Here is a 16,796-nt window from a genome sequence, read left to right as displayed (position 1 = left end):
AGCATGTTATGTTCGACTAGCCACGGTCATGGAAAATTTTGTATCTCCAATGAACCTGACTGCATGTCTTTGGACTGTGGGAGGAAACTCACGCAGACACGGGGAGAACATGCAAACTCCACACAGAAAGAACCATGACTGCTCCACCTGGGAATAGAAGCCAGGACCTTATCGCTGTGAGGGGAGAGTGTTACTTACAGTGAGCCACCGTGCCGCCCTCAACAAAGAAAAAAACAAGTAAATAAAAAGTGCACCTCCAGTACTCATGGCCATCCCTAATACAATGTTTAGTTGAGTTGCACTGAGGTTTGCTAACGAGCTGACACAGAAACGTGTGGTCTGTGGTAACATTTTACCACCAGCGTTTCTTTTACTCCTGTAGAAGTGATGCCACACTGCTTAAAAATTCAGACACAAGAAGCACAACAAGACAGCAAGATGTGTAACCAACTGTATCATCACCTCATCACCACAAACACTTAAAGGCATGTTAGTACGGTGGTCGTGTGACGTCCCTCTCATGCACAAGGAACCAGAAACACCAGAGTCAAACACCGCATGTACGCAAACAACCAACGTGAACCTGCTGATCCACGATCAGCTTTTGCTTTGAGATCTACCACCCGACACGTCTTCCACAAAAACGCTGATACGAGGTATGAAAGCCAGCAGGGTACCGTTAGCATCGCGCTAAACAGTGCCGCTAGTTTTCATTTGGTGTTAGAGGAGGACACCCGTCCCAAACGAAGCCCGGATAATGGAGGGTTTCCAACGCATCAGCGCCGCTCCTCGATCCGGGTTAAACAGGTGAGAGGTTGAGCGAGGGAAAGAAGGATGGCAGGTGAGAGGAGGGGGAAAAGCTTGTGAAGAGATGAAAACCACAGCAAAACAACCACCCCACGACAACGGAACTCTTACCACACGATTCGGGCCTTCTCTCAACACTCTGCAGATCTGACAGCCAGGACACATGCAGGACACGCACACACACACAAACAGATATGGAGACAATAAGGATGTAAAGCAAATGGATGGATTGGAAAAACATGGCAGATTAAAACTACAAGGATTTATTAAAAAAAGTGCCAAAGCAGAAGGGTGGGGTTTGGTTCAAATAATAATAATAATAATAATTCATATTGAATTCATGTTCGTACTGTCTAATCTCTTTACTATGTTTAGCATCATGGCATTAACGCTTAATCGCAGTCTTACTCTGATTCAGACATGCGAAACAATACAAACAATACAGGATTACACTGTTAAACGGTAATTAAATGTAAATAATGCGATCATAACCATTAATACCAGTAATAACTGGTAATTACTGGTGATGCCCTCGTGTTGTGCTACATCTGACTCTACGCTACATGCACTCGTCACTGATTGCACATAGCACAGAAGGATTATACCTGATAAATAAAGCCTAGTTGACAGACAGGTGGGATTTTGGGTAATCCCATAACCCGGTTCCTAAAAATCAGCCGTGTGTGGTGATGGCTGGGAAAAAAAATCTAATACGGCTTAAAAGCTTCCGTGATTCACTGTTTAAATATTTTAATTAATCTGGATTAAGGTAAAATTACAATCAAGTGGCAAATAAAAACCAAGTTGCGTGACAGGAGATAAAAAAAAACCTGAATTCTATTTTAGTTCATGAAGAATATACAGCAAACTAATATAAATAGTAACTGGAACTTATTTCTGCTTGTCTGTAATCAGTCTTAATTATTAGAGTATTACTGTGATTCATTCGACAAAGAGCTGTCCGGGCTGGTAAATTTGGCCGTCACTTCTGCGCTCCTGAGAATACAGCTGTCCAGTCTGACAGGCAAGTTCTGGCCCAGTTTGATAGAAAGGCAAAATGGGATTTGGAGATCTGAGTCTGAATCTGGACGCCCTCGGTATTGAACAGAGAGAACTGGCCATGTGTGAGGGAGAGAAGGTCGTTCTATAAATCTGTTTGCGGCGCCGTACGAGGAGCGAATGATTCACATAGGAGCGAATGCTGTTATTACACGTTCACCAAAATGCCACTTTTTTCGGTTTAGTGCTTTATTTCATTTCATGTCATTTAAAAAGGGCAGGTAGGGACATAAAGAAGTTAACAAACAACTGATTAACAAACAACTGGCAAAGTAATTGTTTAATTAAAACAGTTGGTGTAAAATGCCTTTAAAATAAGATAACGGTTGGAATTTGAATTGAAAGTAAAGCCAAATAATTAATGCTGTGTTCAAAAACAAACAAACTAGACATTAAAACAACAAAAAGCCAATCATAAAGTTGCATCAGCTTTTCTATTGCACGGTACTCTACAGTACAACACAATGCATCCAAATCCAGAACTATCTGTGCCATTTCTAAAAAGTGCAAAGGTATTTGCTGTAGGGAAGGCTGCGATTGCATTCTTCACCTGATATCGTAAATAATAGTCGTAGTACCAACAGGACAATGTTTGTCCTTTCCTGTAGCAGTTGGTGCAGTCTTTAATTTTTCGGTAGCCCTGTTTAGGGTTGATATTATTTCACGTTACCAGGAGAAAGTAAAATTCTTTCTCGTTGCACGTGCTACGATGAGAGCTTGCACGGCATCAGCTGACCGCAATCGGCCCTCAAGGTTTTCCATTTTTCTGCTGTATAACACTAAACTAGTCGAGTAAATCAGATGCTTAATCCCTGGTCAAGAAAAGTAACCAAATTTAGCCGAGGTACACGGGTAGAGCACAGATACATTTCTGTGTTCATTGTTTACCAGAGATGAAGACTCGGAGTCTTACCTGTGGGGTCAAAGTCATGCGAAGAAGGTGCTGAGAGCTTGTCAATCCAGGGCTTCTTGCCTGGAGGGTGTGAAAGAATGCTTTCTGTCCTGTACACACACACACACACACACACACACACACACACACACACACACACACACACACACATAAAACTGAGCTTGATTGCCATGCTTCTGGTTATTTATCACTGAACACAGTGTTGTGTTTTCCCTACTCTGAAAGATTTGATCTGACCTATTAGTTGATGTACACTTATCTGGTATGTACATTCATTGATTATTTTATAAGCTACACCAACCGTACAGACAAACCTGATGAGTATACAATCATGGACTGTAGCCCATCTGTTGCTTGGCACACTCTGTCTGCCCTGTGCACTTAATTTATCAATGATAAGAGAACCACCACTAATGAGATCATTCTCAGGTCTCAGACTGGACTGTCATTCTCAGAGCTATTATGACAATAACATGATAATGACATAGTAATGTGTACTGCTCTGGTATGTAGCAGGTGCAGCAGTGTTGTTGGGATTTTTAAATACTGTTTCAGTTTATTTTTAGGACACATATCACGTATCCTATGGGCTTGTTAAGTCTGACGTCACACGTGACGTTCGGACCATTTCCGGGTCCAAACGCAAACAACTATGATATGATAAGATAAGATAAGGCTGAACCTCTGAACCTTTTTATATATATTGTAAAAGCAATATTGCACTAATTGTAATTTTCTATGTTTATTGTCATAAATATTTCCTGTTTGGTTAAATAATACTTATTTGAAGTGGAGACTTGGTATTTTAACTATTGATAATTTTTCCTGGTAATCAATGTATGCTGTTATTCATTAGTCCTCTTTGGTTAGCCCTTAAGAGGGCAGAATTGTATTGGCTCTATATACGGAAAATATATATAAAATATACGGAAAGAAAGAGGACGCGGAGCAATAGATTTTTTACCGTAGTTTTGTTTGTTATACGCCAATTGCGAACATATTGAGTTTTTATTTTGTTTTTATAAGAAACTTGGATTAATGGATAAGCCAATTTAAGAAGAAAGTTAAAATAAATAATGTTTGTGGAAAACTTATGGAACTCTGTGTCGCTGTCATTGGAAATTGGGTTTACAAACACGAGTCATAAACTTCTAGTCCTTCTCAATAGCGATCTGGACGAGAAAAGGACCCGGATGTGACGTTTCATAAGGTCGACACGTCACGACTTAACAAGCGGATTAGCACTGGTCGTTGTACAAGAGATTAGTGCTCGTTTCTTTTATTACCTGATCACTTGGTTTGCCAATTTTGGTGTAAAGCAGCTAGCAAACACATTTGGGATGAAATGAATGATAATTAAAAGCCAGGTCGTGCTGTTCAACGTCAGTGCTTGACATTACAAATGCCCTTTGAACTAAATGTGCGCAGACTCCGGCAGACATACTCCAAAATCTTGTGGAACTCTTTTCCAGTACAGTGAGGCCACATGGTGAATGTGATATCGTTATACTACAATATTCAACACACAGACTTTATTAATTAAGGACACTTCATAATGCTAATGGTGCATTCAGGCTGTTTACCACAGCCGTATCTTCACCAGTGCGACGTCTACGTGCACTAAAGCCCAGGAGTGTGTGACTCAGCCTGTTCTTATCATTCCATCTACACAGCATTAGTGGCTTAGCCGAGCACTATTCTTTACTTTAAATAGCAGGCTGACACAAGCTTCAGTAAGAATGGAGGAAAGAAGCTGAACTCACCTGGGTGGTTTTTTTGTAAACCTGCAAGAAAGAAAAAGAAGACACGTTTTAGGATGAGCGACAAAAAAGGAGTCATTCGCTGAACAATATGAACAGCCTGAATCACAGAGTGAACACTTCAGTCCATTCGTCTGATTGTGTTGTCATGCAAACGCAGGCTATGTTGTTGTTGTACTACAAATTCTGATCGTCCACGGGTTTCTTTTTTATATCTGCACCTCATAGCTATCAAACGGCGCAATTCAATAGTTGTAATAACAATAATACAAGTCCACTTTAAAACTGCAAACAGTTGCTATTTTTACTTAACTTGACAAGGTCCAGTATTCTGAACTCGGACTGGTGAACTGTTCTGCTATGTTAACCACTGAAAGGACAGCACTTTATGTTAACACACGGCTAATCCAAGACGACAAAAGCACTTATCATTGCAGGATCCTGTCTGAGCTTTAACACTTATTTAACCACTCAGATTCAAATTATTTAACAAAAACACGACACGCCATTCACAGTGAGTGAAAATACTACAATGGATTAATTAAAATGTGTAAATGTATATTAGGGTCTTTTATGTTGCTTACATGGGTCGATAAATTAGCTTGCGAACTACAACCTGGACAGACAAGATAGAATACCAACGAACTCCAAAAGGACTTGATTTAGTCTCTCAGTTTTAAAATGGTAATTTTACAGGTTTGGTGGCGATGTCACTGACAAAAAGACCATAGCTAGAGGTGGAGGCCGCAGAGATGAAGATGCCACGATTCTGCACAGGTAGGATGATTTGGAGACAGTTAGGGAGGCTAGACTGAGATGGTTTGGGCATGTGCAGAGAAGGGATGAGAGTTATATCAGGTTATGGGTGTTGAGGATGGAGCTTTAAGGCAGGAAGAGGAAAGAAGGGCCAAAGAGAAGGTTAATGGATGCGGTGAAGGACATGAAGGTTGCCAAATGATCTGCTGTGGCGACCACTAATGAAAGCAGCCAAAAGAAGGAGAACATTTACTTTTACATTTTCGGCATTTAGCTTGTGACAGTATACAGTCTGAGCAATTGAGAGTTAAGGGCCTTGTTCAAGGGCCCAACAGTGGCAAGCTGGCCGAGGTGAGGCTTGAACCGACAACCTTTTGATTACTAGTCCAATACCTTAACCACTAGGCTACACTAGGCTGCAATTGAAGAATTGTATTTCCTTTGTATTGTAAGTTTGTAAAGCCCAAATGACTTTCAAAAATACATTAGACAGAGTGCAACACCATTTAGCCTCTAAAATATCAGCCAGTGAGTTAATCAGGCATGTAAAAGTAAAAAAGTGCAGGAATGCTGAAGCTACACTGCGCTCTTGGGAAGATCTGGAGGAGCCTCTGGAACAGAAATAGCTCGGACATCTAGTCCTCCTCTCCCCTCTCTCGTTTGTGCTTCTTCCATGGGTGGTTTATGTTTTTGTTGCTGTTCCTTCCCCTCCACGATGCGGGGAACAATGGCTCTGGCGTTACAGCCGGCCCACTCCGCAGCGGGCCTGCGGGTCTGATTCCCGGAAACGGAGAGCACTTCTGGCAGCGACGCCGGCTTCCTGAATGTGTGTGAATGAGGAGGGGGGTTGGATGAGCTGCAGGAATGGCAGGGGGCAGGATTTGTCCGAAATAAAACTTTCAGGCTCATTCTCTCTCTCTCTCGAATCTTTTTACAGAAATTAAGGGCACAAGCAAAATCTTCTAGTTGCACGAGTAGTGAAATAGGAAAGTGTTAAACGGATGTGATTGGCTGTTTTGAATTAGATTTTGAATATAGGGAGAATAAGCCAGAAGGGAAGTGGGTAAGCAAGAGATCCTCTCCAGCGCCTTTGTATCTAACGGAGGGGAAAACTGGGTAATCACCTTGAGGCTCTATGGAAACAGGAAGAGCTTAATATTGTGATGCAGAGAGGATTATAAAGCAAGGAAGGCTGAGAGAGCTGAGAGGACAGAATAATCACAGAATATGGAAAAAAGACCACACTGCGTCCAGTAAATAATTACACTGTTCAAATGTACAGTCACTCCAAAAGGAGGAAGATATAACTGCATAGAGCACTGCAGACAGAATCCTAAATTTAGCAGGTCTAAACAATTCATGATAAACGTTAGAAGGATGCAAATTCTGCTCATTATTTTAAACCTAATAACTAACATTAGTGTAGTTAATATCTAAGCAAAATATCCAAATTATTTTTGGATGTTAGTTTCATACATATGTAAGCTTCAGGACACTGGAGTTTCCTTAAACTGAGCTTTTATTCATGGTTTAGGGCCTTCCCTAAACCATTGCTTCAAAGTTGGACACAATATGAGTGCAACTTCCTTTATATCACTGATTTATTACACCTGTTAGCAATTGTTGTGGGTGTGTGAGACTGTGTCACAAATCAACACTCGTAATTCTGTTCAGCATTAATAAGAAAAGGGAATCGGCAGCTTCACTCTCAAATCAAATCAAGTGTCAGCTGTTGGAAATAAATATTATGGGTTATAAATGACATTTATAACCCACAGCATCAACCAAACAACGATTTCTTTGTCTATTAATCATTCGTATCCCTGGAATGCTGATTAAACCATCACTGTGGTGCAAAACATATTTATTTTCTCAGGCTTGGGGGTTCTTGGTCATAGAAACTTGTGGTGATCAGGGATGTTGGGTTGCTGTTGTTCTGCCTCTCTTGTCCGATCACTCAGGTTTGGGTAGGAGAGGTGGGCGCTGATGTCCTGTGAAAGCCTTCATGACCTTGTTACCTGCTCGCTCTCCCTTTTAGTTATGCTGTAATAATTAGGGCTGCCGGAGTCTAAAACTCTCAGTAAAACTGTTTTACTCAACTAGCATTGTACATTATTAACTACATTCTTTGTTGTTTTACTCCAATGGCGTTCTGATGGAAACCCGTTCACCCGCCGAGGTTAAGGATTAAAGTCGAGACTGCCGTGACAACTATGCTGCTCCTGACGGATGTGACGGGTCTGGAGTAATTGCACCAAGAATGACAAGAAATCACTACAGACATTATTGAAGACTACAGCGAAGAACAACTCTATTATTATTTATCTATTTATTACCAGTTATAACTTTTAGATCATTTAAATCTGTGTTCGTATGCTCTGTGTAAATCGTGTATTTATTTAAAGTATCCTCCTGGCCACCCAAGAATGACGGGCCCTGCTGAGTCTGGTTCCTCTCAAGGTTTCTTCCTGTAATTTTCAGGGAGTTTTTCCTTGCCACAGTCGCCCTCGGCTTGCTCAACAGGGGTTTTTTGTATCTGTTGGTCCTGGATTTTGTAAAGTTGCTTTGAGACAATGTCTATTGTAAAAAGCGCTATATAAATAAAGTTGACTTGACTTGACTTAGTAGCCCTCATCGTTTTGCCTAAATCGCCTGAAACGTAGAATCTCTGTAGTAAGTTTTCTAATATAAAGTGCATTTATGAGGAAAAGCTGCAGAAGACATTTGCTCATGATGGTACTGCTCTTATATCAGCGAGCCAGTGGACATAAAACTGAAACTGTTAATCTTCCAAACGCAATCTTACTTCACTTCGCCCCCTTGGCTGGATGTAAATTGTGTCTGGCGGATTTGCCTCTTTAGCTTTTGGTGGTTTTTGAAATGATTTGCGAGCTTTAATGTTTCTGAGCTGTTAAGCTTGTTAGCATTATGCAGGACTGTGGCCAAATGCAAATGAAAGAAGCTTTAAAAGAACAGAACGAGTGAAATTTAAGCACTGGCATAAAGAGTAGGAAAAGAAAATGCACCAGCTGTGGATGCCCTGTTTGTGTAAAACGGCATTCCTGAAGGAGTAAGTAATGAACTCACTTTAAAACCTCTGGTGATAAAAATAGCACAGCCTACTCTAATTTTAATATGAGCTGAACAATATACCACAGGCAATTAAAGGATTTCATAACAGGGTGTCTAAGAATGGTCAGGTGTCCAAATAATCTGGGCAATGTTTTGCATCTGTGCAGGTTAAAGCTGCAAAAAATGACAGACAGATAGAAGACAAAGACTGAGAGAGAATGACCAAGAGCATTCAATATGTGTTTGCTCGCTTTTTTCTAATGGATTAATATACAATGTCATAAAATCATACATCTCATTTTTATCAACTGCTTCATTCTGGTCAGGGTCATGACGAGTCCAGTTCCAGTGGAAAACACTGGATGCGAGGCAGAAATAAACTGGAAAGGATGCCAATCCATTCTGCTTTCAGATGTTTACATTTTACATTTGCATTTTTGGCATTTAGCTGGTGCTTTTGTCCTAAGCGACTTATGCCAAGTTCACACTACACGACTTTCCAAGTCGTCAGGTCGCTGTACAGTTCACACTATACGACTGAATCTTTTGCACTCAGGAGTCTTTTTAGTCGGTGTGTATTTCACACTACACGACTGATCGGCGATAGGGGGTTTCACACTACACGATCCATCACCAACTGGAATCGCATACGAGCTTCTCTGGTCTTCCTTTTTTTCTTTTTCTTTTTCAAAACAAAAACACACGTGAGAAGTGACGAGGGGTTTAATGATACCACGTCCAAAAATGCACGTCAACAAGTAGCGAGAGATCAAAGTGTTTGTGCACTGATGTGCAGCGTAAAATCAAAGAGGAAAAATAAATGAATCTGAGTGGATTTGGCAACACGAACAGTATGGATTGTTCTATAGGGAGTTGGAGGTTAATTAATAATTTTGCAATGCAGCGTGGGTATTATGTAAAGGACGAAATACTGTAAAACGTGTGTGTGCTGATGTATTCTGATATAAACTATATTATCCCCGTCCCACCTGTTTACACTCCTCTCCTGCGTTTCCCCTCACGCTGTATCCTGCGTTCTCATTGGCTGTTCGACATGTCACTCATTCCCAGTTGCACAACTGAGATCAGATATCTGACGTGCTAGAAAACTCAATCCAGTCGCCGAGCGCTCGGTGAGCCGGTCGGATCGAGTTGGTGGATAGTTCACACTTAGCTATGATTACTGGTCCAGCACCTTAACCGCTAGGCTACAACTGCCCTTACTCCAGATATACCAATCATGTCCATATACTGTAGTCGCCCAGCTGGTCGACAGGCTAACAATTGGCTTGCGTAATAGACTGCTACGTCACCTGAATGCCGTCATAAAATCACATCACTATTAATTATAATCATGATCATGAGAATTAATCGCTACCTTCTACCTCTCTCATTAAACACCAACATGTCATGGCTACAAACGCTAATTTGTTATCAAGCTGCGACTCTCCTGCTCACGTATCAGTCTATTATTTAAAATGTGATCGACAGGTTGGCTTTTTCACCGACATACAACTACAATAGACACAACTTTTATCATTTATAATAATACTTTAAACTCCCAGAGCTTCTGAAGCTCACACCGTAACAGCCAGTTCGGTGGAAGAAAAAGCTGAACTAATAACCTCAAAAGAGATGTCTTATGCATTATACAGAAGCCACATCATCTTTCTTCTCCCTCTCTCGCGAGTGCTTGAGGATAAGCTTTCATCTCCAGGCCCTGAAGGGAGGACAGCCATCTCTCCTTCTGCCCCAATAAACCTGCCGCGGCAGCCAGAGGACCAGCTTTCTGTTCAGGGACGTACATTTCTTCACGCTATGCTGTCTGTTCACGTTTTAGTATTGTGGTGAGGAAGAGAGTAGGGGGTGAGGAGAGGGGTGTGGAAAGATGGGTGAGGACGATTTACACCTTCATCTGAAGCAGTTTATAGGTTCAGTATTCATGTTCATGATCATGCAAAAGTTACTGATATTATGAACAAGCCGATCAGAGAAATACAGGGCATCAGATTATAGTAATTACTATAGTAGTAACTAGGTTCACATTCACTTTAACACTAAGTCAAAGCTAAGTCAAAGCACACATAGATAAAATAAAATAGAAATTAATTTGTTGTTTTTCTGTGGCTGATGGATTTGTGTGTCCAACTGAAGTTCAAGGGTTCTCTACAATTTTTCTAAAAATGTGCTGGGTCCAAACTTTATATACAGTTTATATATTGTAGTTATATACCATAATATAGTAACCTGGATTATTAAATGTATAGTGTAGAAACTTTTATAATATCAGAGGCATGGCCTCTTTATTCTTAGTATTTAGAACATTTTACAGCTTGTGACTTCTTGAAGCCCATATAATTTGGGCTAATTTGCCTGCACACGTTGAAAAGTACCTAAAACAGTCGTCAGCTGACAGCTAAAGTTAACCAGGGGAGATTTGTTCTGATGGGTCGGCCGTAAAGAAAAAAAATGTGGCCAACTTTTATTAGTTAAAGGTTAAGTGTCAACTGAAAAAAGAAAGACAGAATGGAAAAAGAAATGAGAATGAAAGGGAGTGAGAGAAAGAAGAAAAGAGAGAGGGAGAGAATGAAAAAGACAATGAGAAAGATGGAATGAAAGGAAGGAAATGCAAAAGTCAGAATGAGAGAGAGACTGAATGGGGGAAAGAGAGAGAGAGAGAGAGAGAGAGAGAGAGAGAGGGACAGAGAGAGAGAGAGAAATGGAAAATGAACATCCGTTTCAGCTGCTGTGGTTATTCCGCCCAGAACATGCAACACTGTGCAATCTTTCCATGAGAATTGTGCCCACTGTGGGAATTTTCTAACAGTTTAGGGATTTCTCGGATACTACAATGAAGTCTATGTGAAATAATCAGTGGATGCAGAAGCCACGTCCAGTTCAAGTGGTTTGTTTTATTAAGGATAATCAATTCTAAGATGTTTAATTTGTAATGCTTAATGCTTAATTCATTGTAAAGCTGGTATTGATACATATTCTATATGTCTGATTTGTTAATTTGAGGATCGGGTATCGGTACTGGGGTTGGTTGGGGGGGTATCCTGCATATGTGAGAAAATTTCAGTTCATTTCATTTCATGTCTTTTTGTAGATGACCAACCGGCCATCACCAAGGCTGGGGATTTGAACCATGGATCCCAGCAGTAGTGGACCAGTATTACCCCCTAACAAAGGTAATCAATTATTAAAATCATCGTTACATGCCTTCCACCATGATCAGCGCTTTTACTTTTAGCAGCAGTCTTTTTATCATACCAGAGAAAGTAATTCACAGCTAATTGCGCTTCTTTTAGTACAATCTTCATTCATTATTTAGATTTTACAAGTGACTACTTTTATTTCCTGCATTATTTATAGCAAAACACAAAGTAATAAAAGAGCTTCAAGCACATATATTTCTAAAATGAGACCACAGTGGGGGGGAAATATGACAAGATAAAAGACTTTAACACGCATTAAACGAATACATTTACTTTAAAAAAAACTTCACCTTTGACATGTGACCTTGTAAAAATGCTTCAACCTTTTCATGCTCAATGTGCATAAACAATAAAGACTCAAACAATGTGGCAATTTTATAATTTATGCAATAAACAATCAAGCCTTAAGTTAGCTTTCACTTCAAAGTGTGACCAAAACAAACAGACGATGGCTTCCAACCACTCAACAATTCAACACGGAACAGGTCTAGATTTCAAAGTCAAAGGTTAAAGGTCAGGGTTTGAAAGAAAGCAAGCCTAAGCCTGCAGCCAGAGCGAGCGACTGCTGTTGTGTTTCTGTACAACAGGTTTTGTCTAGTGACTGATTTTGATTGACAAATGACACGGAAAAGGCATTATTACCATCCAGGGAGCCGCTCATCTTTTCCAACTGTATTTAATCCTATTCGTTACATATATACTTTTTCTATGTACATATATTTCGACACACGTGCTCTTCGTACGTGTTAGGAGAAATGCTTTCAGAGCAAAGAGGCGGTGAAAACGAGACGAGTCACGTTAGGAAGCAGCTGGCGTGATGGATGTGTGGGGGACAGTGACCGGATTTTGGGATGCGAGTTCGCAGCTTGGCGGGCTCCTTCAACAGCCGAGAGCACTTGAAGTCGGCTAATTGCAGATTTATGGTAAACACGGCGAGGACGTAATCCTCGCCGCTAAGAGCCGCTGCCAGGGAGGAAAACATCAGACGGCTGTGATCCGCGAGAGTGAAAATGAACATGACATGTTTTCCGATCGCTGCTCGGACGGCACGTCAGACCCGTCCGAGAACAGGACGCATGATATGTTCTACATTAGAGAACGAAACGTTCTGATGACAGATCGATGGCGAGTGCGTTTCGCTTCAGAAAACCGATGTGAACCGAACAAAAAAAACACAGAAAACACAGAAAACGCTTCATTGCACTGCAGACATACCAATAGCTAGTTCGATGACAAGATAAGACTGGATGTTTTAATCCTGAACAAGTTTTTCTTGCCATAGTGGCTTTTTTGTGTGTGTGCATGAAAGCATGCACGTCTTAACCAACGTAAAAACATTCTGTCTTTATCTGAATGTGTGGTGAAGTGTGCTAGGAGATATCTAGCATGCTAGTGAAGGCTGCTTTTATAGAAGTGCCTTTTCAAGTGAATGCAACTTATAGGGATACAAATAATCAACCTCCATTAGTCACCGGTTAACTATTAACCGACAAGCTTACGTCATCTTCAATAGAAAACACATCACTAAGCATTAAAGGAACAATTCCTTATACTTTCTGAATAAAAAAAAACTCAATACAATGAAAGTGACAGTAATTTAAAAGGAACAGTGGTAGTTTATTGGATAATCCACTTGTATCAGTCCCTACTGTAAGTTGCTTTGAATAAAAGCATCTGCCCGATGGCATAAAAGTAAATGTAAAAGTCGAACGGTAAGATGAAGAGAACCACTGAGCAGAACCAGTTCAGTATCACGCATGTAGATTTTAAACTAAGTTGATAAGACTTCAATACAGGCGCTGAATAAACATGCAGCCGGTATCTACCAGCATTTCTTGACAACGTGAGCGTTTTATATACAATTATCATAAGATGATAAGCAGAGTTTCACCTTCAAAAATATCAAATTCCTTTCTTTGGCTGTACGGTGCACAAAGTTTCTTCTGATTGTTTTATAACTCTGTCCACATCTGTACACACACCTGGGTAAAGCTTTGGCTATTCCCAATCATGTCTGTGTAGACACGTGTAGACACGGTTCTGGTCCATTTACTACAAACTACACTGTGTTCATTTTTTATACTGTATAGCATATTTTTAAAGTTTCAGTTTAATTGAAACACGTTCTGGCAAAAAATGCTAATAAGGCCTGCACGTTTACAGTAGTACTGTTACATAAAATTTAAAAGATAGCACATAAAACCACTGATAAATATACAGACAATTCAGTGAGTTTTCTTACAAAGCTCTTATTATCCACAGAAGCCTTGTATATAATGCTACAAGTGACCAGATCTGTGTACACTATACTAGAGCACACAGTTCCTATACAGTTCCCACACAGTTACTATACAGTTCCCACACAGTTACTATACAGTTCCCACACAGTTACTATACAGTTGCTACACAGTTACTATACAGTTCCCACACAGTTACTATACAGTTGCTACACAGTTACTATACAGTTCCCACACAGTTACTATACAGTTCCCACACAGTTCCTATACAGTTCCCACACAGTTACTATACAGTTCCCACACAGTTACTATACAGTTCCCACACAGTTACTATACAGTTGCTACACAGTTCCCACACAGTTACTATACAGTTGCTACACAGTTCCCACACAGTTACTATACAGTTGCTACACAGTTCCCACAGTTACTATACAGTTGCAATACAGTTCCCACACAGTTACTACACAGTTCCCACACAGTTACTATACAGTTGTTACACAGTTACTATACAGTTACTACACAGTTCCCACACAGTTACTATACAGTTGTTACACAGTTACTATACAGTTACTATACAGTTCCCACACAGTTACTATACAGTTGCTACACAGTTCCCACACAGTTACTACACAGTTCCCACAGTTACTATACAGTTGCAATACATTTGCTATACAGTTGCAATACATTTGCTATACATTTGCTATACAGTTCCCACACAGTTACTACACAGTTCCCACACAGTTACTATACAGTTCCCACACAGTTACTATACAGTTGCTACACAGTTCCCACAGTTACTATACAGTTGCAATACATTTGCTATACAGTTCCCACACAGTTACTACACAGTTCCCACACAGTTACTATACAGTTGTTACACAGTTACTATACAGTTACTATACAGTTGCTACACAGTTCCCACACAGTTACTATACAGTTGCTACACAGTTCCCACACAGTTACTATACAGTTGCTACACAGTTCCCACACAGTTACTATACAGTTGCTACACAGTTCCCACACAGTTACTATACAGTTGTTACACAGTTCCCACAGTTCCCACACAGTTGCTACACAGTTCCCTCACAGTTACTATACAGTTCCCACACAGTTCCTACACAGTTACTATACAGTTCCCACACAGTTACTATACAGTTCCCACACAGTTACTATACAGTTACTATACAGTTGCTACACAGTTCCCTCACAGTTACTATACAGTTCCCACACAGTTCCTACACAGTTACTATACAGTTCCCACACAGTTACTATAGTTACTATACAGTTACTATACAGTTGCTATACAGTTCCCACACAGTTATTATACAGTTCCCACACAGTTCCTACACAGTTACTATACAGTTCCCACACAGTTATTATACAGTTCCCACACAGTTATTATACAGTTCCCACACAGTTACTATACAGTTCCCACACAGTTCCTACACAGTTACTATACAGTTCCCACACAGTTCCTACACAGTTACTATACAGTTCCCACACAGTTATTATACAGTTCCCACACAGTTATTATACAGTTCCCACACAGTTACTATACAGTTCCCACACAGTTACTATACAGTTCCCACACAGTTCCTGCACAGTTACTATACAGTTCCCACACAGTTATTATACAGTTCCCACACAGTTACTATACAGTTCCCACACAGTTATTATACAGTTCCCACACAGTTATTATACAGTTCCCACACAGTTACTATGCAGTTCCTATGCTGTTCCCACACAGTGCCAATACAGTTCCAAGGATCAAGAAAGACTGCAGTAAAACAATAGGATTTTGCGGAGTGACCGGGGCCCGGCACTATTTTTAGCGTCTTGATTACTAAAAGGAAAAAAATGGTGCAACAACAATGCGCTCATGTCTCAGATGCCAAAAATACCAGACAATTCCTGAGGGATGATCAGAGCCCAGGCTTTTTCACAGCCAGGCTCAAGAGGCCAGAGGAGATAAAACTATCTGCTTAAGCATACCTCTCGGGGAGTGGAGATAGGACGCTAATATGACCTGGAAGAAATGAATTAGCGGAAGCTCATGGACTGATACCGTGTAACCAGACAGTAATAACAGACAGCTGGTTTTGTTAGGGTTTTTTGTGATCAGAAATGTTTAGTAGCAGCAAATAATCATGGTAATATTAAATTCTTATATCAGGTTTATTTTGCACAATATGGCATTTTAAAAAGGCATCATGTTTACAAATTACTGAAGCGCGCAATCAGAATCGGCCAAACTCATGATAAGAAATCCGTGGATTTACTGTTTCAGCCTAGTGGTCAAGCAGGCCGCCCGTCAGTGCACTCAGTGCTGGTTCCAATACTGGATAAAAATAGCAAGGGGTGCGTCAGGACGAGCATACAGAGCAGAATGATCTGCGGTGACAACCGTGATCATTAATGTAAGCCATTCTGTCAACAGTAGAAAAACAGAACGTGCACCGATTCATATATAATTAGCATTTGTATGCTGCTTTGGTAAGTGGGTAAACATGGATTTCAAACTACTTCTAATGCCATTGACTGCTCTGTGCTCTGTGCTCTGTGCATGCGCTCTTGTGTTTTTAGATTAAGTTTACGTAAACACGAACCACCTTAAAATGTCGCTACTTGATACACAGGTTGACTAAAATGGAACGCATCCGTACACCGAAAAGTTTTCAAAATAAGGTCGTCATTTAGGTGAACATGTAATAATAGGTGTTAGCAGGTAGCTCACGTTCAGCTTCGTATCTATAATTATGTGTCTGACAATGCCTATAAACATCGTGTGCAGGGTGCTTGAATGGTGCAGCGGTCTGTTACGCTAGCCCAGCACCATTGAGATTCCGGTTCGGATCTCAGTAGGTGCTACCGACTGGCCAGGTGCCTACACAGACGTGAAGCGTCTAAAGCGCTAAAGCATTGCACCATGTCTGGCATGAATTACCTCCATAAAATTGGACCCAGTGCTGGTAAA

At 40.5% G+C, this 16,796-nt stretch overlaps 1 protein-coding gene across 2 annotated transcripts in view; it reads right to left on the bottom strand.

Annotated features, from left to right (window-relative positions):
- The window catches only part of arhgef12b (Rho guanine nucleotide exchange factor (GEF) 12b), a 61,257-nt gene that overhangs the window by 25,151 nt on the left and 19,310 nt on the right, over window positions 1-16,796 (bottom strand). Inside the window, exons 2-4 of one of the 2 annotated variants that reach the window (XM_062989182.1) lie at window positions 4,543-4,563; window positions 2,780-2,868; window positions 919-954 (exon numbers count right to left, since the gene is read on the bottom strand). In XM_062989182.1, coding sequence (XP_062845252.1) covers window positions 919-954; window positions 2,780-2,868; window positions 4,543-4,563 — 146 coding nt within the window. The remainder of the gene's footprint in view (window positions 1-918; window positions 955-2,779; window positions 2,869-4,542; window positions 4,564-16,796) is intronic. The other variant, XM_062989183.1, reaches the window with a different exon arrangement.

This window comes from Trichomycterus rosablanca, chromosome 26 (genome assembly GCF_030014385.1).
Source record: "Trichomycterus rosablanca isolate fTriRos1 chromosome 26, fTriRos1.hap1, whole genome shotgun sequence".
Lineage (NCBI taxonomy): Eukaryota > Metazoa > Chordata > Actinopteri > Siluriformes > Trichomycteridae > Trichomycterus > Trichomycterus rosablanca.
Note: the sequence above shows the minus strand (reverse complement) of the source record. Positions and strands in the feature narration are given on the sequence as shown.